The sequence below is a fragment of the Periplaneta americana genome, chromosome 14, assembly GCF_040183065.1.
Source record: "Periplaneta americana isolate PAMFEO1 chromosome 14, P.americana_PAMFEO1_priV1, whole genome shotgun sequence".
Classification (NCBI taxonomy): Eukaryota; Metazoa; Arthropoda; class Insecta; order Blattodea; family Blattidae; genus Periplaneta; species Periplaneta americana.
The window spans coordinates 77690249-77709257 of record NC_091130.1 but is presented as its reverse complement, the minus strand read 5'-3'; the positions used below and the strand labels follow the sequence as shown (position 1 = coordinate 77709257).

Genomic DNA, 19009 nt, shown 5'->3' with positions numbered 1-19009 from the left:
AAAAATGCGCGATATTTAGGTACCTGGAGTTTGTACCATGGGATATTTGCGGCAACCATAGCACTACACATGTCATGGAAGAATTCATTCCTTCCATTTGAAGACTGTTGCATTTGAGACAGAAGCACTTGCTTTTTAGATGTTTGCAGTGCTTTATTCTTAGTATGCAGGGCACTGCGGACATGTTGCTCAAGTTGGGATTTCATTGAACATCCTATCTTCTTATTACAAGCCTGGCACAGAACCACATCGCCGTCAGTAGTGAACGAATCGTCTATTTTAACCCACGATTTTAACTTCGATGATAATTTTGACGCTACAGGAGCCATCACTTGTGAAATGCAATGATAGCAACGCCCTTTCCAAACAACAGGTAGAAAAGGAGTGCCTCAGGCACTCACTGGACAACTAAAATAAAATAGGGTGGATGACCTTTCTACAGTAATGCAAACTGTGAAGAAGGAAAGCAGGGTGTGAGGTAAATTCCCATACCCTTTTCTCCGCCAGTCCCTTTACAATTTCTTGGAATGCTGGAAAACCAACGGTGTAGCTATCCTTATCTACGGTATTGAGTGAATATAATTCTTCCCTGACCGTTTCTCAGCAGCTTTTGAATAGCTTGAAAAATCCGTTTCAGTGTCAGGTACCAGAGTTTCTAATGTGAACAAATATTGTCATACAGACTGTTTTAAATCATATTGCTCTTACGACATTTTTATTTTAATTAAGAGACAGAATATGTAGTTTTACATAAAAGAAAGTAAAAATATGTAAAAATATGTAATTATTATCAAATATGTAAAATATGTAATGATCAATTTTCATAGCCTATATGGTGGGTAAAGTTCTAATTCGTGAACATTTATCATTTTTAGTTATGTATATGCAAAAGGAAAAAACATGTAATTACATACAAATCCTAGCCTTAGTTATCAGTATTGTGTTGAGAACGATAGCTTCATAATTTCTTTGAAAATCATCGGTCAACTCAAACAACTTGTCAGCAGAAATATAAAGGATTTGTTATTTTAAATACCGTATTAGTCATTATCGTACAGTCAAACAATATTTTTTCTTAAATGTTGCACTCACAACAACAATGGTGGTGGATTGTTCCTTCATATTACGAGTATGAATATAATGTAATTTTTAAACATTTCTTGAAAAACAGTGGGCGGCTTCAGTCCTGTGAGCCACCCCAAGAGGACTCTCTCTCTCTCTCTATATATATATACATATATATATATATATATATATATATATATATATATACATATATAGTCCTCTTGAGCCACCCTTCGTACGTAACTTCCCGTTGTATTGATAAGTATAGCTCGATTCAATGTTATTGGCCCCTGTCCTTGCTTAACATTGAAAGGAGAGGTGGTGAAATGATAGCAGGGGATACAATAACATCCTAAAAAAATTCTGCCTCAAATTGTTTTTATCCACTACAAATTCACTTAGTTTACCTAGGTATGAACTAGGATCTTAGGCGTAGTAGGCCGATAGTAATGTATTGTTCTGGTTGTTGATAGTTATGTAAAATAGTAAAAAAGAAGAGTATTGTTTACCTTGGGTAATAATCGTGATAATTATATATTTTTTAAATATTTAATTTATTGAACGAAATAGTGTACCAAAAACTTTTATGCAAGTATAGTATAATGGCAGACACTTAATATGTGATACACCCATACAGATTGTATTTGAGGAGCTACGATAAGTGTTTTGAAATCAAACCTTACATTTAACACTTGACTTAATATTTACTATTGGTTACCCTGAAAAGGTTTGGGTAGCGAAAGTGGAAATTTGCACCTAATATCTTATTATTTATGTCCAATTTCATTTGTGAGTTGTACTAAAAACATGCGTGTGCATATTATTTTACTGTTTATTGGATAATAACTCTATTTGCAGTGGTTTAAAGAGGCAAGAACATGATAATGCTGCTTCAAGGTGAATTATTTTATTATTATTATTATTATTATTATTATTATTATTAGGCTTATTATTTTATTGTTTTGTATGGTTAATAACTCCATTAGCAGTGGTTTAAAGAGACAAGAAGATGGTAATGTTGCTTCAAGTTGGATTTATTATTATTATTATTATTATTATTATTATTATTATTATTATTATTATTATTATTATTATTTTATTGTTTCGTATGAATAAATGAGAATTCCATCAAAGATTCACTAGAAACACCAAAAGTGTATTTAGGTTAGAGACCTGCAAAACTGCGGACACAACTGGTTTAGATTCGACCGGTCGGAGCTCAACCGGCTACGATGAACATCGGGCCGAATAACTCGGTTGTCGAGCGATTACGCCTGATGTATTGCAGAGTAGACAGAACATCAGGCTCATTTACATGAAAATAACGTTTTTCGAGTACACAACCGGAGTAACAAGAAAATTTATGTTGTCTTATTGAAAAAAAAAAAAAGTGTTTGCAAGTATTCTTACAGTACATTCGACACTATAAAACATCTATTTTCTTTATTATTCTGAACTTGCAGTAACTTTATAAGTATCGTTTATATTTTAAACTTTTAGAGTTTTACTAATGAAAGTTGCTTATAGATATGTTAAACAATATTATAGTTTTTCACAGAACAAGACGTGCACAAGCCATGTATATTTTTCTTACCAATAAACGCTATATAGCTGGCGTTTTTCTATACCAGTGTTAAACATTATACGTCATAACTTCATCATTTGATTACGTCGTAACTTTTCTCGTCACATATTGACTGAATCTTGTCCGATTTGTATAACCCAATGATCGATATTACATAAGTTCATGTAAGATCGCGAATTATTTAGAACACAAATCTCACACAGAAAGAAATGGTAAGGAGGAAGAAAATACGATCTCCAAATAACACCAGGTACATTTCATCATACAATAACTCTTTAACAGTTTTTCAGTAGGTTATACAAACAGAGTAATAATATTGAAGGATATTTATTTTGTTTAATTACAAAAATATGTTTGCTTCAAATAGGAATAAAAATAATTTGACACTTTAATATATTTATTTTTGTATTTCGAACTTGCAGTAATTTGACTAGTAAGAAATAAATGAACAATGGACACAGTGACATCGAAGGAGATAGACGTAATATATAATGTGAAATATCATAATATCATATTCAAAAATATAATTACAATTCATTATAAAACAAAATAGGAAATAAGTACATAAATAAATTATGACGTTTGTACTTTAAACTGAAAAAAAATATATAGGCCTACCTCTAAAACAATAGTTGCATGCTTTTTAATTATTCTAATCAGTTGCAATATTATTTATTAAGAAATCAATTTAAGAAGATAAACAGTAATGTTATTTTCAACAATACGATTACTTTGGCTCCCAATGGTTGTTGTTCAGTACAAAATAAGTATAATTTACACATTTCTAAACTACGAATAATAAAAGAATAGCAAGGTTTAGAAACAAATCATTCTGTATAGAAAAGATCTACTTCAGAGAAAACAAGTGCCATTCAAAGAACTATTTTATTACACACGTGCTAATATCAACTATTTGATGTTCACAATAATAGGGCCTGTTATCATAGACTACATGATCAGAGTTGACTTCTTGTGTTTATGTATTAATAAATCTCTTTTACTAGTCTAAAGTTACGCTCGGTGGAAACACTTATTCATGGAATGGCCAATATTCGTTTCACAAGTGTTGCTAGAGAGGCTAGAGTTGTTTGGTGATCTTTCCATCAATTTAGTATGTAGAAAATGAAATGAGCATAATGTATAATGTGAGATATAATAAGTAAATAAATCCAAAATAGAATTACAATTAATCACAAAACATAAAATTAAATAATTATTAACTCTAAATGCATTCCTCCAAAACAGTAGCTATTCATATACAGGGTAGAAGTGAAATAACCCTGCAGATTGTACGGGGCGATAAGTTCACTTAAATGAATGGAAAACCTATATTACGTTTAATTCTCTAGTCATAGTAAACATACATACTAAAAGCATTGGTTGTAGTAGGTTTCAGAAGATATAAAGTTATTTTTGTTTTAGTTTTACTATTGATCGAGTTTACTGTTTTTTAAGTGTGTCATTATTGTAATATTATAATTCAGTTTTCTAGTGTAAGCAAAAATTACAACCTTGGTAATTTGTGGATACCGAAAGTTTTTTTTCTGCAATTTACGCTTTGCAACGTCTGTAGTTTCACGCTGCATGCTGTTTGTTCCTCTTGATGATCCGCAGCTATACAGACGTGGACAAATTATTAGCAAAATTGGAGATTTTTATTATATATTTTTACAAAATATGATTTTTCAATTTAGACTGCAGTTGACATCTTTGCGTATTTACAAATTATTAGAAAAATTGAAGATTTGTATTGTATATTTTTACAAAATTTGACTCTTCAATTTAGACTACAATTGATATTTTTGCATATTTACAAATTATTAGCAAAAGTGAAGATGTTTTTGTATAATTTTACAAAATTCGACTCTTCAATTGGGACTACAGGTGACATTTGGGATATTTCCAAATTATTAGCAAAACTGAATATTTTATTATATATTTTTACAACATTTGACTCTCCACTTTAAACTGCAGTTGACATTTTTGCATATTTACAAATTATTAGCAAAATTGAAGATTTTATTATATATCTTTTACAAAATTTGACCCTTCAGTTTAGAATAGCCTACATTTTTGCATATTTATATCTACTGTAATGATAGAAATATGCAAAATTGTCAACTATAGTCTAAATTGAAAAGTCAAATTTTGTAAATGGAATTATCATAAAAATCGTCAGTTTTGTTAATAATTTGTCCACGTCTGTAATATCTGGATGGTTCAATGTGATCTTCATTTTATACGCCAGAGCCGTCCACCCACAGAGAGATCGAATCAACTCGAATACACGTTAAACCGAATACTGAGGCAGTACGCAAGCAGATGTACTTCGCATACTGCCTATAAAGCCAGGCGTTCAGTACCGCTATGTAAGTTTCTTCGGTTTTCAACCGGTTTTGCAGGACTCTAATTTAGGTGACGAAGAGGTGGTGGTAGAATCAGAAGGTGAGCAACATGTTTCTGGTCATGGTTCAGAAGGACAAAATACAAGATTATAAATCTAAAGGAGGTGAACAGCATTCACCAAAAGTTCCTAAATTTGTTGACTGCACAAAATGAATTTACGGCTGCTCTGGTAAAATTTCAGAACAACAAAATGAAAATTGCAAACAATTCTGGGAGCTAAATTGTGACAGACAAAATGAATTCAATTTAAATAATGTAGTCATTGATATACCTGAAGAGCGTAGGCCTATACTCCGTAATGATAGAGCAAATCAACGTACAAATTCCGAGCAATATTATTTCCTAATGAATGGAGAGAATGTGCCAACAATTAATTTGCAAGACTGTGCACTTCAAACAAACGTACCAATAATTACTATCATAGACTTTTTGAGAAGAGGTATCAATGGGAATTTTAGTAACAGTGACAAACAAGAAAAAATACCCCCCAAAAATAATACTAGCGATCAAAACATTGACGTTGTTGTACATTCACACAAATAATTTCCTTGCTGTCTGAAGTCATAAGACCAGAAAATCGCCCCAACGTAAATGTTTGTATTTAAACCTGAATATTTAAGAAATGCATTTTCCTTACAAAGAAGAGTGCTTGAGTAAAAATGTTGTACCAGTTGGCTTACAAAGAAGAGTGCTTGAGTAAAACAGCCTCGTCACTTATCGATTAATGTTTTGCATTAACTTCAATTAGTATTTCTTCGAGCCTAAAAAAGACCAGTGTATAACACATACGGTTTATGAAAAGCCTAGAAATTGCAAGATGATTTTTACTCTCATATAGCCAGGAAAGACAATTCTGTGATTGCAAAATCTGCTGACAAAGAGAGAGCCACTAAGGATACATCATTTAAATCTCCTACTCTTGACTTGCAGGCAAGAAATATGTAATTAAAAAAGAAACATTGGAATATGCTGTAATTGAAAACATAATTATATTTTCATTTTGACACTGCAATGTGTGAAAAAATTTGTTAATCATGAATCAATAGTATTATTCCAGTCTAGTTGGTGTTTTTAGTAGGTTATTTTACGACGCTGTATCAACAACTTAGGTTATTTAGCGTCTGAATGAGATGAAGGTGATAATGCCGGTGAAATGAGTCCAGGGTCCAGCACCGATAGTTGTCCAACATTTGCTCATATTGGGTTGAGGGAAAACCTCGGAAAAAACCTCAACCAGGTAACTTGCCCCAACCGGGATTCGAACCTGAGCCACCTGGTTTCGCGGCCAGACGCGCTAACCGTTACTCCACAGGTGTGGACTTATATTTGGTGTTTTTTCTTATTTGTTTTTTTTTTTCATTTTTTTTGTATCATCAATAATAGTATACAATATGTTGGGCCTACTTGATTTCCAAAAGAAACAATTTAAATTTAATGTAATTTGCTTAAATCTTTTCTATTTCCAATGGATCTGGAAAGAGAAGCCGTTTCATTGTCTCAATAAATTACCGAGTCTATAATAGTTTTCGAACCAAAACAATTTCAACTATGCCAATGTATCAGCTAGTTTTGTTAATTCTGAACATATCGTAAACTGTATATTGGGATAAAATGCCAGTAACTGTATGAAAAGTAACACTAAGACATTGGGCATTTCCATTTTCATTAAGCAGGAGAGTCAACAGCAACTGTTGAAATTAGATGTCCACTGCCTAAAATAGTCAGGTGAAACACATTAAGTGTCCGCTGTCAGGAGAAATACATTAAGACAACAACATCTCTCATTAATTTAATATAAATAGCACAAAATAATTAACAATTAGTAATTTTTTCCTGCAAATTATAACTACGGTGATACCAGCAAAGAAAATTTGTTGAAATGTTCGTAAATATAGCGGCAAATACAGTTTAAATATCAACGAAATTATTCAATCGCCTTTATCTCAAAACTATGATTTTCGACTTAGTGTGTTTCACCTGTAGGCCAATGATTGTTTACCTCTGCTGAGGCACGTGGAAGTGAGGCCAATAGCCAGCTTGCTAGTCTTGACCTTTCGTGGGCTGTTCGCGCCAGAGACCTGCAAGAGAGCGATGCTTAACGATATCTGAGATCGGTTTTACCGAATGCTCTTCGTGTCTAATCGCTCGAGCTCGGGTTTGGCCTGCGCTCGCTCGAGCTCGCCCGGGGGATCGCTCCCCTGTCAGAACGAGCGCTCGCTTCAACTACTATACGCGAAGCAGTAAGCTATAGTACTATGTAGTACATCATTGGTAAAAATCGAATGAATTCATTTGATTATCAAAACCATTCGAAATAATAGAAATATTCACAATATCACTCGATTATTCATTGATTTTGCTTACCACCACAACAAGCCGTATGAAGTTACACAAAATATGTACTCGCATAACAGAATGTGTTCCATTTTAAGATAATGATAAGAGCTTCGAGTTCAGAATCATATGACGCAAAAATAGAATGATAAGCTTCGAATGTTCTGTGTGGTTGTAGCGTACTGACTCTTCTAACAGCCTCAGTATCTGACCCTGATCTTCATTAAATTAAACACCTGACCTACATGGCGATAAGAAAAAAGAGCGCTGCTCTCAGGCTATAGACCTACGTATAGAATGACTAATCAACATACTGCAATGTTATTGAACAATTCATTCATGCATTCGAATGATTTAATCCTACAATGGAATAATCATAGAAATCATTCGATTGTTTTCAACAATTATATATTTTAGTGGAAATTTAATTAATTATACATTTTTCTTTGTTTAGATTGAAAGAGCCTGAAATGATTTTCTGTATAAATATATTTCATTCCTACTCAGTTTAACATTTAACTTCAAAAACAGACTGAGACACAAATTTAATCGTAATAATATTGTAAATGCAAATGAAATGTTTGGTTATATTACTATAAAATGTATATAAAACCGAGAAATTACATTTAATACGTGATAACTAAAACTGTCTATCGAAGTATGAAATGCAAATAATAAATTAGTAGCGATATATTTTGTTTCATCTCGAACGTAATATGAACTTTACTCATATTAACTTGGGAATATTTTTATTTTTGATTTTAGTAGGTTATTTTACGACGCTTTATCAACAGCTTAGGTTATTTAGCGTCTGAATGAAATGAAGGTGATAATGCCGGTGAAATGAGTCTGGGGTCCAGCACCGAAAGTTACCCAGCATTTGCTCGTACTGGGTTGAGGGAAAACCCCGGAAAAAACGTTAACCAGGTAACTTGCCCCGACCGGGATTCGAACCCGGGCCACCTGGTTTCGCGCTGACCGTTACTCCACAGGTGTGGACAATCCTATGTACTTTAAGGTATTCTTATCCCTTACTTCTCCGAATTTAGTCCAAGCAGAGATAGTAACTACTTTCCCTTTTTTTCCACTACTCTGACTCTGCTGATTTAACTTTATTTTCGGCATATACTTTTGACATCGTGTCTTGTAATCTTTTACCATCAACAGAGACGGTGTCCGAGCCTCTGCTTGAGATCGACGTCGATACTATTGAATCATCTTCACATTCGTTTTGATGTAACGTACTGATTAGACAAGCCTACAATTCACCTACTGCGTACTGCTACCGGAAGAGCACTCATGAACACCGAGCGCTCGTCGTCAGACCCGATCGCTCGGTGTGTTATTTACTTCGTGATTTATCGGAAATATTCGTATATGATCGCTATTCATTCCGTCAGTGCCTTCCTGGACTGATAACGATATCCCGCGCTCGCTCTCTTGCAGGTCTCTGGTTCGCGCCGTGGTTGGACGGACTATGTGATACACGTTAGCTCAATGTTTAAAGAACATATATGAAAGCTTTGCAATATAATATGTGTTGTTTGGTCAGCACATGATAACTCCAAAAAACTGTTTTGAGATACAATCATTTTTATTTTCACTTTTACTTTAAAAGTCAGAATTATAGTTTACATACAAATGTGAATGAAATTAACATACAGGGTGAAAAGTAATTAAACCGACAAACTCCGGGAGGTTGTATCGGACACCAAAACAAACAGTTTTCTCTGATGTCATATTGTGCTATGAGGCACTATTTCGAGAGGACACCAGATCTTAATGAAACAAAAGCCATTGTCATGCTTTATTGCTTGGGTCTCTTATAAAATTTTTACACACCAAAATCACTGTAAAAGATGTTAAAAAAACATTTACACACCAAAATCACTGCAAAAGATGTTCAAAAATACCTCTATTGATCTCTACACAAAGGTTACATCAACAGGACATGGATTGTCTAACGCGGTGAAAGACTTCAGGATTATCGTTTATTTCTCTACTGCAGCAAATATCCGGGCCACCAGAGCATCTTCTGATTCAACTGGGGTTGCGTAAACAAGATTACGCATCTGTCCCCACACAAAAAAAAACCGAGGAGTCAAATCAGGAGATCGGGGAGGCCAAGGTACAGAACCATCTCTGCCAATCCATTGCCCCGGAAATTGTTCAAGTTGTCACGCACAAAATTTGAATTTGTATAGTGGTCATAAACTGAAGAACGTATATGCCCTCTGCCGGTTTAATAAAGCCTCTGAAGAAAATATGATATTAGAGAAAACCGTTTGTTTTGGTGTCGCATACAATCTCCCGCAGTTTGTCGGTTTAATTACTTTTCACCCTTACGTTAGGGCACTTTTTAATTATATGCACATTCTCATGTTTTTCTATAGCTTCTAAGTAACCTACCGGTAGGTGTAGATAGTAGAAAATAGCCATTTTGAAGTTATCATGTTCTGTCCAAACACCACAGATATAATAATTATACCCTTCATTTTATGCAGACCCTACTGAGTATGCACCGTTCTTTCCCATTTTGTATTCTGGAAATATGATTATCATAATATGATATTATGTTAGAGATAACAGAGTTGCAGCAAAACTCAGGTTTTTTTTTATAAGCAATTGCATTTTATTGAAATTCATGTTTATTTCAACAGGAAACTTAGATGGTCATGCAGAAATGAGTGGCGAAATACAATACACACAAAATGGACTCCGATGACGTAAGTGTAAACTAAAGTAATCATTTCTTTTTTAAACACACATTTTAATGAGCTTTGTGAAATATTCACTGGTGTTAAATTTGTATAAAATAACAGAATTAATGTAAAATAATTTATTTGATGCTGTAACAGCAATACATAGTCTGCAATATATACTTCTGTCGGTGGTTCGTGGAGTTTAAGTTATGGAGTTCTGGAACTTCAAAATGTTAAGTAATAAGTAGAAATTTAAGAATCGAAAATTATGCAAAGTCATAGCATGTACTCACTTTGCTTATTTGAATTGACATTCCAACAATATCTATCGATTTGACTCATGCATTTTCTCTTCCAAAAACGCTATATTATTTACACCGAGTAGACTCGCAACTCACTTACAGAGAATTATCACTACATCTATATGCAATAAGTGAAATCATGCACACCTGCTTCAAAAGAAACCACAAGGATTTAAATTGGCAATACATTAATATGTGAGGAGCTTTTTCAAAAGTTATCTCTAATTTCTTTAATTTTACAAGGGAAACATAATAACTGATAATATAGATACGAATCACTTTGTCCGAAAGGGTAAAAAGGGAGGAATGATGAAGCGTAGTCCCAAATTTGTGGATCAGAATTTTTCATATGGATTATTTCTTCAATTCTTACCAATTTGTAAAGAAATACTGGAACTGTTGATTTTAAAAGAAATGATGGAAATATTAACTTGTGAAAATACTTTCGAGAAGAGCATAGAGATAGCTACTTTGTTTGAAAGCAGAAATCTGTTAATAATAAAAACGAATATAAATTAAAAGAATAATTATACCGAAACTGTCACTTCAAACTTTAAAGCGCTATAAATATTACAATAATTGAGATAGAAAACATCACTGTGTTGGGAAAATAATGGGGTTTGACTTTTACAAAAATTGGGAATATTGGGAATACGCCTATGTCCGCCTTTGTCTTGTTTAATAAACGCCATTCATTCTGCGATACTATGCACAGCGTTTTGCAGAGAATGCCCGTATTCCCAATTTCTTGCGAGACAGCAACTGTAGGTTTGTTGGGTGTATCATGAAAACTACTTCTTTAAGGTAACCCCACAACCGGAAGTCTGCCGGATTGAGATCTAGACATCGTGAAGGCCATATTGTTGGAAAGTACCTACTGATCACACGATCGCCAAAACTCCTTGTACGCAGTGGCGGTGCGTCAATAAGAGCACGTGAACACCTTGTTTCCATTAATGCACGACTAGTTTTATTATTTAATACCGTATTGACGTAGTGGGAATGTATAATATCACAATCGAGTATTTTAAACTTCCCGCATCTTGCATAAACTTCTTATGTAAACTTGGCAACATCCGTTTACGTACAAGCTGTAGATATATACATACATACATACATACATACATACATACATACATACATACATACATACATACATACATACATACATACATACATACATACATACATACATACATACATACATACATACATACATACATACAAGAATTATAGTGAATGTAACGTGATTAACTGAAGAAAAAATGGACTTGCTGCGGTGCGATGCGGCAGTATGACTTTATACGCATCACGTTTAGAGATTATATACTGGAAAACCAATAGTCGTAGTAAGGTCAATAAAAAGCTCCATTGTGTGTATAATTAAATACACGTTATTTAGAATATATCATCCCAGAATGTGATTTTTTTAGTCCAGTACTTATTCAAATTCTGCAATGGAAAGTAGTGATGGGGTGTGATTTGCAGACCTGTGATTTTGTCACTATGTTAGGTTTGTTACTGGTTCCGACTGTGACTATAATTACAAAATCACATCTACGAGAAATCGCCATCTCAGACCGATACGTGATTCATAGGTATGGCGACTGATGTATGTACGTACATATGACAGCTTCAGAATCCAGACAACTCCAAATCAGAAGATTTACTTGAAGGGACAACATATCTGGATCTAATTAACAAACTACCGTCCCACTCGAAGGTTAACGAGGGCAACTCTTTGATACTGAAGCACTCGCTATCGGCTATATTCTTCCACGAATGATTCACGTCCGTAAAAATTCTTGGGATACATCGCAGATAACACAGGCCAAAGCAGAGACCTGCACAACGCACCGCATCCTGCTGACGCCACATTACTGTACTGCTCGTGTTGCCAGTGGTACGTCTTCCAAAAGCTGGTGGAGGATGTTCTTCAGGAAGTCAGCATACATGACACTATTCAGAGCACCTTCAAAGGTCCAATGATTGACACTCAACCCTTTGATTTGATTACCTGGTTGGATTTTTCCGAGGTTTTCCCCAACCAAAAGGCAAATGCCGGGTAATCTTTTGGCGAATCCTCGGACCTAACCTCATCATTGTACAAAATTACTAAATTTTAAAATTGTAAAAATTGGAAAATACTGTAAAAATGTGTAAAAATTATAATTGTAATATTATAAAATTTGGACTTTTTCCACATCTTAAAGCTTCATTGCTCATGTAAGATCTATGGAATATAATAAATGAATGAATGAATGATTCGGTGTCCGAAGATGCCACACCAGATATTGACACTGTTGGTTGTCCACTTCTCTCAGCCAGAGAGGATTGACTTGAGACCGGTAGTGAGCATTATGGATATTGACATCCCCATTGCTCTTGAATGTCGCTTCATCTGTGCAAAGAATACTGCGATGAAACCGAAGGTTTTTACCTGACAACTAATTGCAGAAAACCACAAGAGTCTGAAAATCTTCTCCTTCAAGTTGCTGGTGCATATTGATGTGGTAAGGATGGTATTTACTGACATTCATAAGCTTCCACACCGTTGTGTGACTAATATCAGATTCCCTAGCAATTCTCCTGGTCGAGTCATGAGGATTGACAAGAACGGCAGCAAAGACGTCAGCTGATCTCTCGTCTTGCACAGGTCGTCTGTTACATCTTTTGATTATGGTTATGCTGCAGCTGTCCAGTTGCTTGTACACAAGCAGCAAGACGCATGAAAACATTGCAAAATTGACGAGCACTTTGCGGGTACAGACTCTCGGCAGCCCGGAAGTTTCTACGAGATTCGCCCAATATCATCAACATATCAAAACCTTTTTGATTTATGTAAACCATTACTGTTTGTAGTACGCAGGAGGTATTTGTAATCACTCTTAACTTTTAGGTACTTATTTTATTAGTCACAAAAGTAATTGGCAAAGTTTAAAAATGTACATACTTAGATACAGAGGAAACAAAACACTTCCTTCTTAATGTAGGCCTACTTTGTTGGGCAGTTCCACCGAGCTTATTACCTGGCTAAGTGCATTGTACATGTAGACCTGGCCGTACGTACTGTAGGTACAAAGCTAGGTAATTGTTTGTGTCTACTATGTCAACATTAAATGGACTTAACTTGTTTATATTTTTTTCTTGTATCATTTCTCAATACTAATGGCATTGCCTTCTCGTATGTTTTCTCATTGAAAGAGTACGAATTAATAAAAACGTTTCCTATGAAACTTGTTTTTTTTTTGAAGAGCTCTATCAAATGGTACCTTATTTGACCCGACTCCCATTTGAAATTTGGAAATAATACGTCACTGATATACTTTCTATTAGGGCTGATTGATGGAATCAAGCTCAAGTGGAAGTTCACATGTGACTTAGTTATAAACATTTTTGTCTCGAAAATGTTAATGCACAAGTTTCCGAAATAGATGACTTACGTGTGGTCCGAATCATCCATTGCCTTTTCATACGTTTTCTCATTGAAAGAGTAGGAATTAATAACGTTTCCCATGAAAGTTGTTTGTTTTGAAGAGCTCTATCAAATGGTACCTTATTTGACCCCGACTCCCATTTGAAATTTTAGAGTGATACGCCACTGACTAGTGCTGCTCATCGGAGTGACTACTGCCGCGGATGAATTGGAGATTACGAATAAAGCTCTCCAGCGAAGTTGGAGGACGTAGAGCTCAAGGACGACCGGCGCGTACGGACTGAGGGTAGTTGTGAGTGGAATAAAATGGCACCAAATCGTATATCCGTAATTTAGTTGGAGATAATAATAAAGTCGCACGCTGTTAACTTTGTCGGCGAATTTACTCTAAGGGTGGTGGTACTTCGAATTTGTTAGACCATTTGAAGCGATCGCACAATCGCGAACTTGAATAAACTAAGTCTGTAAATTTAACTATTCTAAACACTTTTCAACTCTTTTAAAAGCGTGTTCACTCTGATTTATATATAAAAGTTCTAATAAATAATTTCGTGGTTTTATGTGCAGACAGAGTAACATTGCGAATGAAAAACTGAAAAGCAGAAGAATTTCAGCAAAAAAGGACCCTCTAGGATTGATCCAGCATATTGTTACGAGATGAAACTCCAAACTTCAGTGATGAGCCGCTTACTTGAAATGAAATATGAGTTGGTGATTGTGTTGCCAGAAAAGCCATAGGACGCTAACAGGTCCGTACTTGGAAATCGCTATGGCGTGGACCAGGTTAGATAGATTCTCTGAGTAGGTCTAAATTTTAAAATTGTAGGTATGTAAGTGTTTTGGCTAATATTAAGAGCCGCGGTTGTAGTACTCGTACTTGCTGTCAAAAATAAATGATTAGCATTCAGATACACATTGACGGTTAATTAGTGATATCGTTTTCGTAGTTTTAAACTTACGCAAAACATTTGATACGATTTTTAAACTGCTTTAGTGCTATTGTTCCAAAGGTCCACAATCTAGAAAAAAAGTCTTGAAATTTCTATAAAACGTAACTTTCGAGGCAATAAAAATCATACATAATTATGGAATATTTAAAAGGCAACTTGAGTTATCAGATTAAAATATTGAGTTTCATTCTGAAACTAAAGAAACGTGTGGTAATAATATAATTACAATGATCTTCAAGTTGGTATCCTCTTATATTTTTTATTACAGAGGAAGAGTGACGCGTTTTAGAAGAGACAGTTCAAATACTGACACCCTTTAACACAATGATCACAATGCTGTCTGGTGAAGAATTTTAATAAATTATTTTGGACAGTAAACTTTAACCCATTGATACCACACGTTTCTTTTGTTCCATTCTGAAACTCCCTCAATATATTTTATGTTAAACTAAACTGATTAGAATAATAATTGACAAAAACTGTTTGTAAATAAACGAGTGTTTCCAGGAAAATTATAAATGTTTACATTAGCTACTGAAAAGCTTTACTTCTGCGTTAGTTTTCAGTTAATTTTTATGTCATTAATTTGATCAATGACATAAAATTAATACGCCTTTCCACATATACTATGAATTTCAAAACTATAAAAAAAAAATCTGTCAGCTTACATAGTACTTCAGGCAAAACAAGAAAAAAGAAGAGTCGAAGAAAAGAGAGAGAGAGAGGTAAATAAAAAAGAGAAAATAAACAACAAAAAATTACACACTTATTCTAAAAGATACGCGGACGTCACTACCTGATCCGATTAAAGGAATGCTCAGCGGAAAGCGTATGTCTGCGCCACAGCACATATACAACCTGCGCGGCATCAATCGGAGGTAACCGGAGATCTCCGATTGAAAGCGCACAAACAACTGCTCCGGAGAAAAACCTAATCATAAGCAGCACTACCACTGACCCTACTTCCTGTTAGAGCTGATGGATGAAATCAAGATCAAGTGAAAGATCACATGTGTTTTAGTTGTAAATATTTTTTGTCTCGAAAATTTTAATGCACTAGCTTTCTAAATAAATAACTGTTACAGGTGGTCTGAATTACTCTGTATGCGTGACGAGAGGTTTGAGGAAAGGAATTAATCCTTCCTGTGATTGGCTATTCCAATGAAGGCGTGTCTAGCTGTATTACGAATGTTCGATACTTCTCAGTTCATGGAAGAGTAAAAAGGCTACTCACGGCCTGCTCTGTGTTGGTCTACAAATTACAACACAATGTTTATATTAATGTGGTGTACATAACTTTAAAAATACTGTAGTATTTTAATTATTGAATTCAGCAATTTATTTATGAATGTATGATGTACTGTACGATGTATTACAGTAATGAATATCATATAACTGTGTTATACAGAAAGTGAAAGAATGCTCATGGTTTGTGGAATATTTTGGAAAGGAACTTCATTAAATAACATTTATACAGTAGGCCTAACTATAACCTTAACATGAATTGTGTAAAATTCGACTTTCCGACAGTAATTTATCAAATCACATGCCTCAAGATTTAATAATAAATGGTTTAACTTACTGTACGTGGAAAATTGCTGAAACTGTATTTTATGTTTTGCATTATAGGCCTAGTATCTGATTACTAATAAAATCCACGACTCGAGGAAGATATACTGTACAGTGTACCTTCTCTATTAATCACAACCGTCGCACAGTGGTTCCAAACTCAAATCTGACTGGGCAAAAGGTATAAATGTTTGAGCTTCAAAACAATATAAATATTGCAGTTCTATAATCCTAAATAGTCGTGTATCTACAATTCGTATTCAGTTTTCCATAAAAATTATTGTGGTCTGCGCAGGAGCAGATAGAAGTCAAGGGTTCAGCACAGACATTCTCTTCTCGTTAGCATCGCTCGGCAAGTTACCTTCGGAACATCGATGTGTGAAGATATAATATATTGCCAATCCCCTTCGAGTTTCGATGAATGTAACTACAGGCATTTCTCTACATTTCTAGTGCATTTTCGAACTTTAACATTGTGTTATTTAGTTATAATACTCATTAATACACAGAGAAGTGTTCCATGAAAATTTTTAAAATTTTATTTGCTGTAGCAGGCCCGCAAAATCAAAGGCCACAAAAGACCACTATCAAAGCAGGTTCAGCATTTACATTAGTCATTTAGGTATGTAATTACAAAGGTTTTATAACTAACTTCAACCACCTTCTCCTTTTATTTATGTTTTAGTGATGGTGGACGGAATTCTAAGAAGAGAACTAGTTGACATTTCGTGAAAAGAAAATAATATTTTAAGAAGATTAGCCTGTGTGTGTGAGTATGTATTAATTGAAATGGTTTAGGAGATTCTGAGGGACATGATCGTAAATTAGTGCAGAAAAAAGTGCTGAATTCTGAATGAAACTTAAAGAGCAATGGACTAATTGCCTCTATGTATTAAAAAACTGTCTTAAGGAAATACAAGGATTGGTTAGGTGTTAAAATGATTTAAAAAAAATAGACTGTGTCTAGCAACGAAAAAAACAAAGATCGTCCACAAAAGCCGTTTCATGAATGTGCTGAGAAAAGTCAGAAGCCTTTGCTGAAAACACACTTGGTTGATGAGATTGCACTTGTCGCAGAAATGGATTTGAGATCAACATATAGGCCTGATATAGCAGAAATGGTAAAGCAAGTGTTAAGTTTTTACTCAGAAAGGGCCACGAAAATGAATGAAAGAAAAGAAAAGAAAACAAGATCGCTTACGTAAAGATATGGGACTTCTTGTCGACATTCCCGAACCAGAATTTGGTACCACTAATCACGGGATTAGCGCGCGGAGGTTCTTTGAAGATCCAGATTTGGCTTCGGAAACTACTGGCATAGATGAAGGCTTGATTCGGTGATTTGGCACCATCTTTAAAACCAGTGGTTATTTCGTAACTCGCGAATCAGCCCCTTAATATACAAGCAAGGCGGAGGTGTAAGGCATGATTTCCCTTCCCTTAGCCAACACTTGTTCATTGAACGTTAAGCAATCTGGATATCCTTCTCTCCTACATTCCCCTTCGCTGTGTATTGCGGGCTGCATTTTATATGACGTAATCTTTGCCGACCACTGCTTAAAACAATCGCCAGTGGGTACAGCATTAATATTGGAGAGTTTGAAAAAATACTGTTTGGGCACTATAAAATTATACATTCAGAAATATAAGTGGTATTATATGCCTCAAAGTGTGCATAAGGAAGCCGTACTTCTGTTGGGATGATGTCCGAGGAACCCCAAGAAGTCCGAAATTAAGATTACAACAATTTCAGGGAATAAGCTTATCACGCGCGCAAATTTTGTAGTGCCGATACGACGATGGATTTGATGGAATTTCCTCTGGCCCAATGGTAAGCAGTCTTCGTATCTAACGTCAAAAGAGTAGAAAAAGTGTATCCTCTTTTATAAACCTATTGAAACTGCTCCAGGATCACGATGGTGATAATGGTGGTGATGGTGGTGATGATGATGATGATGATTATGATGATGATGTTTGAAAATTAATAGAGTTACAACTCTCTAAAATATCTGCAAATATTTCAAATGTAGGTTTATTTAACCAGAGTTAGCGGTTTCGTTAAAATTGCATTAATATATAGTCTATTTTATTTAAAAAATGATATATGACTCAATATGTACGACTGTTGTGTATTTTTAGCATCTTTGACACATTAAAATTAAATAGAAAGTATATAATGCATTTGTGATTTCGTTCCAATCCCTGCGAAAATCAGTTTTGTAAAATTATTATAATTCTTTAAAATTCAACTCCTGTGAAAGGGTGATTTATTTTATCCAATCGTAATCAGAGTTTACACGCAAATGCAAAATGCCATTTGTAACTTGTATACAAAATTTTATGAAAATCTGTTAGAAACGAGGAGAGTTATTAATTTTGTCCTGCTAGATTTGTATTTGGAACCACTGTGCGTCGGTCTGGTTGGCGGAGTTGGTATAACCCTGGCCTTCTGTGACCGAGGTTGCGGATTTGATCCCGGACAGGTCGATGGCATTTAGTCTAAGTGTACTTAAATGCGACAGATTCATATCAGTAGATGTACTGGCATGTATTTTTTATAAAAGAACTCCTGCGGGACAAAATTCCGGCACACTGGCGACGCTGGCATAACCTCTTATACATTTGCCTAATTGTTCCTAACATTTTTTTTTTTTAACTTC

The 19009-nt window shown here is 34.7% G+C and overlaps 1 protein-coding gene across 6 annotated transcripts in view; it reads left to right on the top strand.

Annotated features, from left to right (window-relative positions):
- LOC138713481 (uncharacterized) overlaps window positions 1-19009 on the top strand; it is a 123448-nt gene that overhangs the window by 19470 nt on the left and 84969 nt on the right. For all 6 annotated transcript variants that reach the window (XM_069845627.1, XM_069845629.1, XM_069845621.1 and 3 more), the window contains one exon: window positions 10051-10116. In XM_069845627.1, coding sequence (XP_069701728.1) covers window positions 10102-10116 — 15 coding nt within the window. In that variant the 5' untranslated portion in view covers window positions 10051-10101. Of the gene's footprint in view, window positions 1-10050; window positions 10117-19009 lie in introns of those variants that run through there.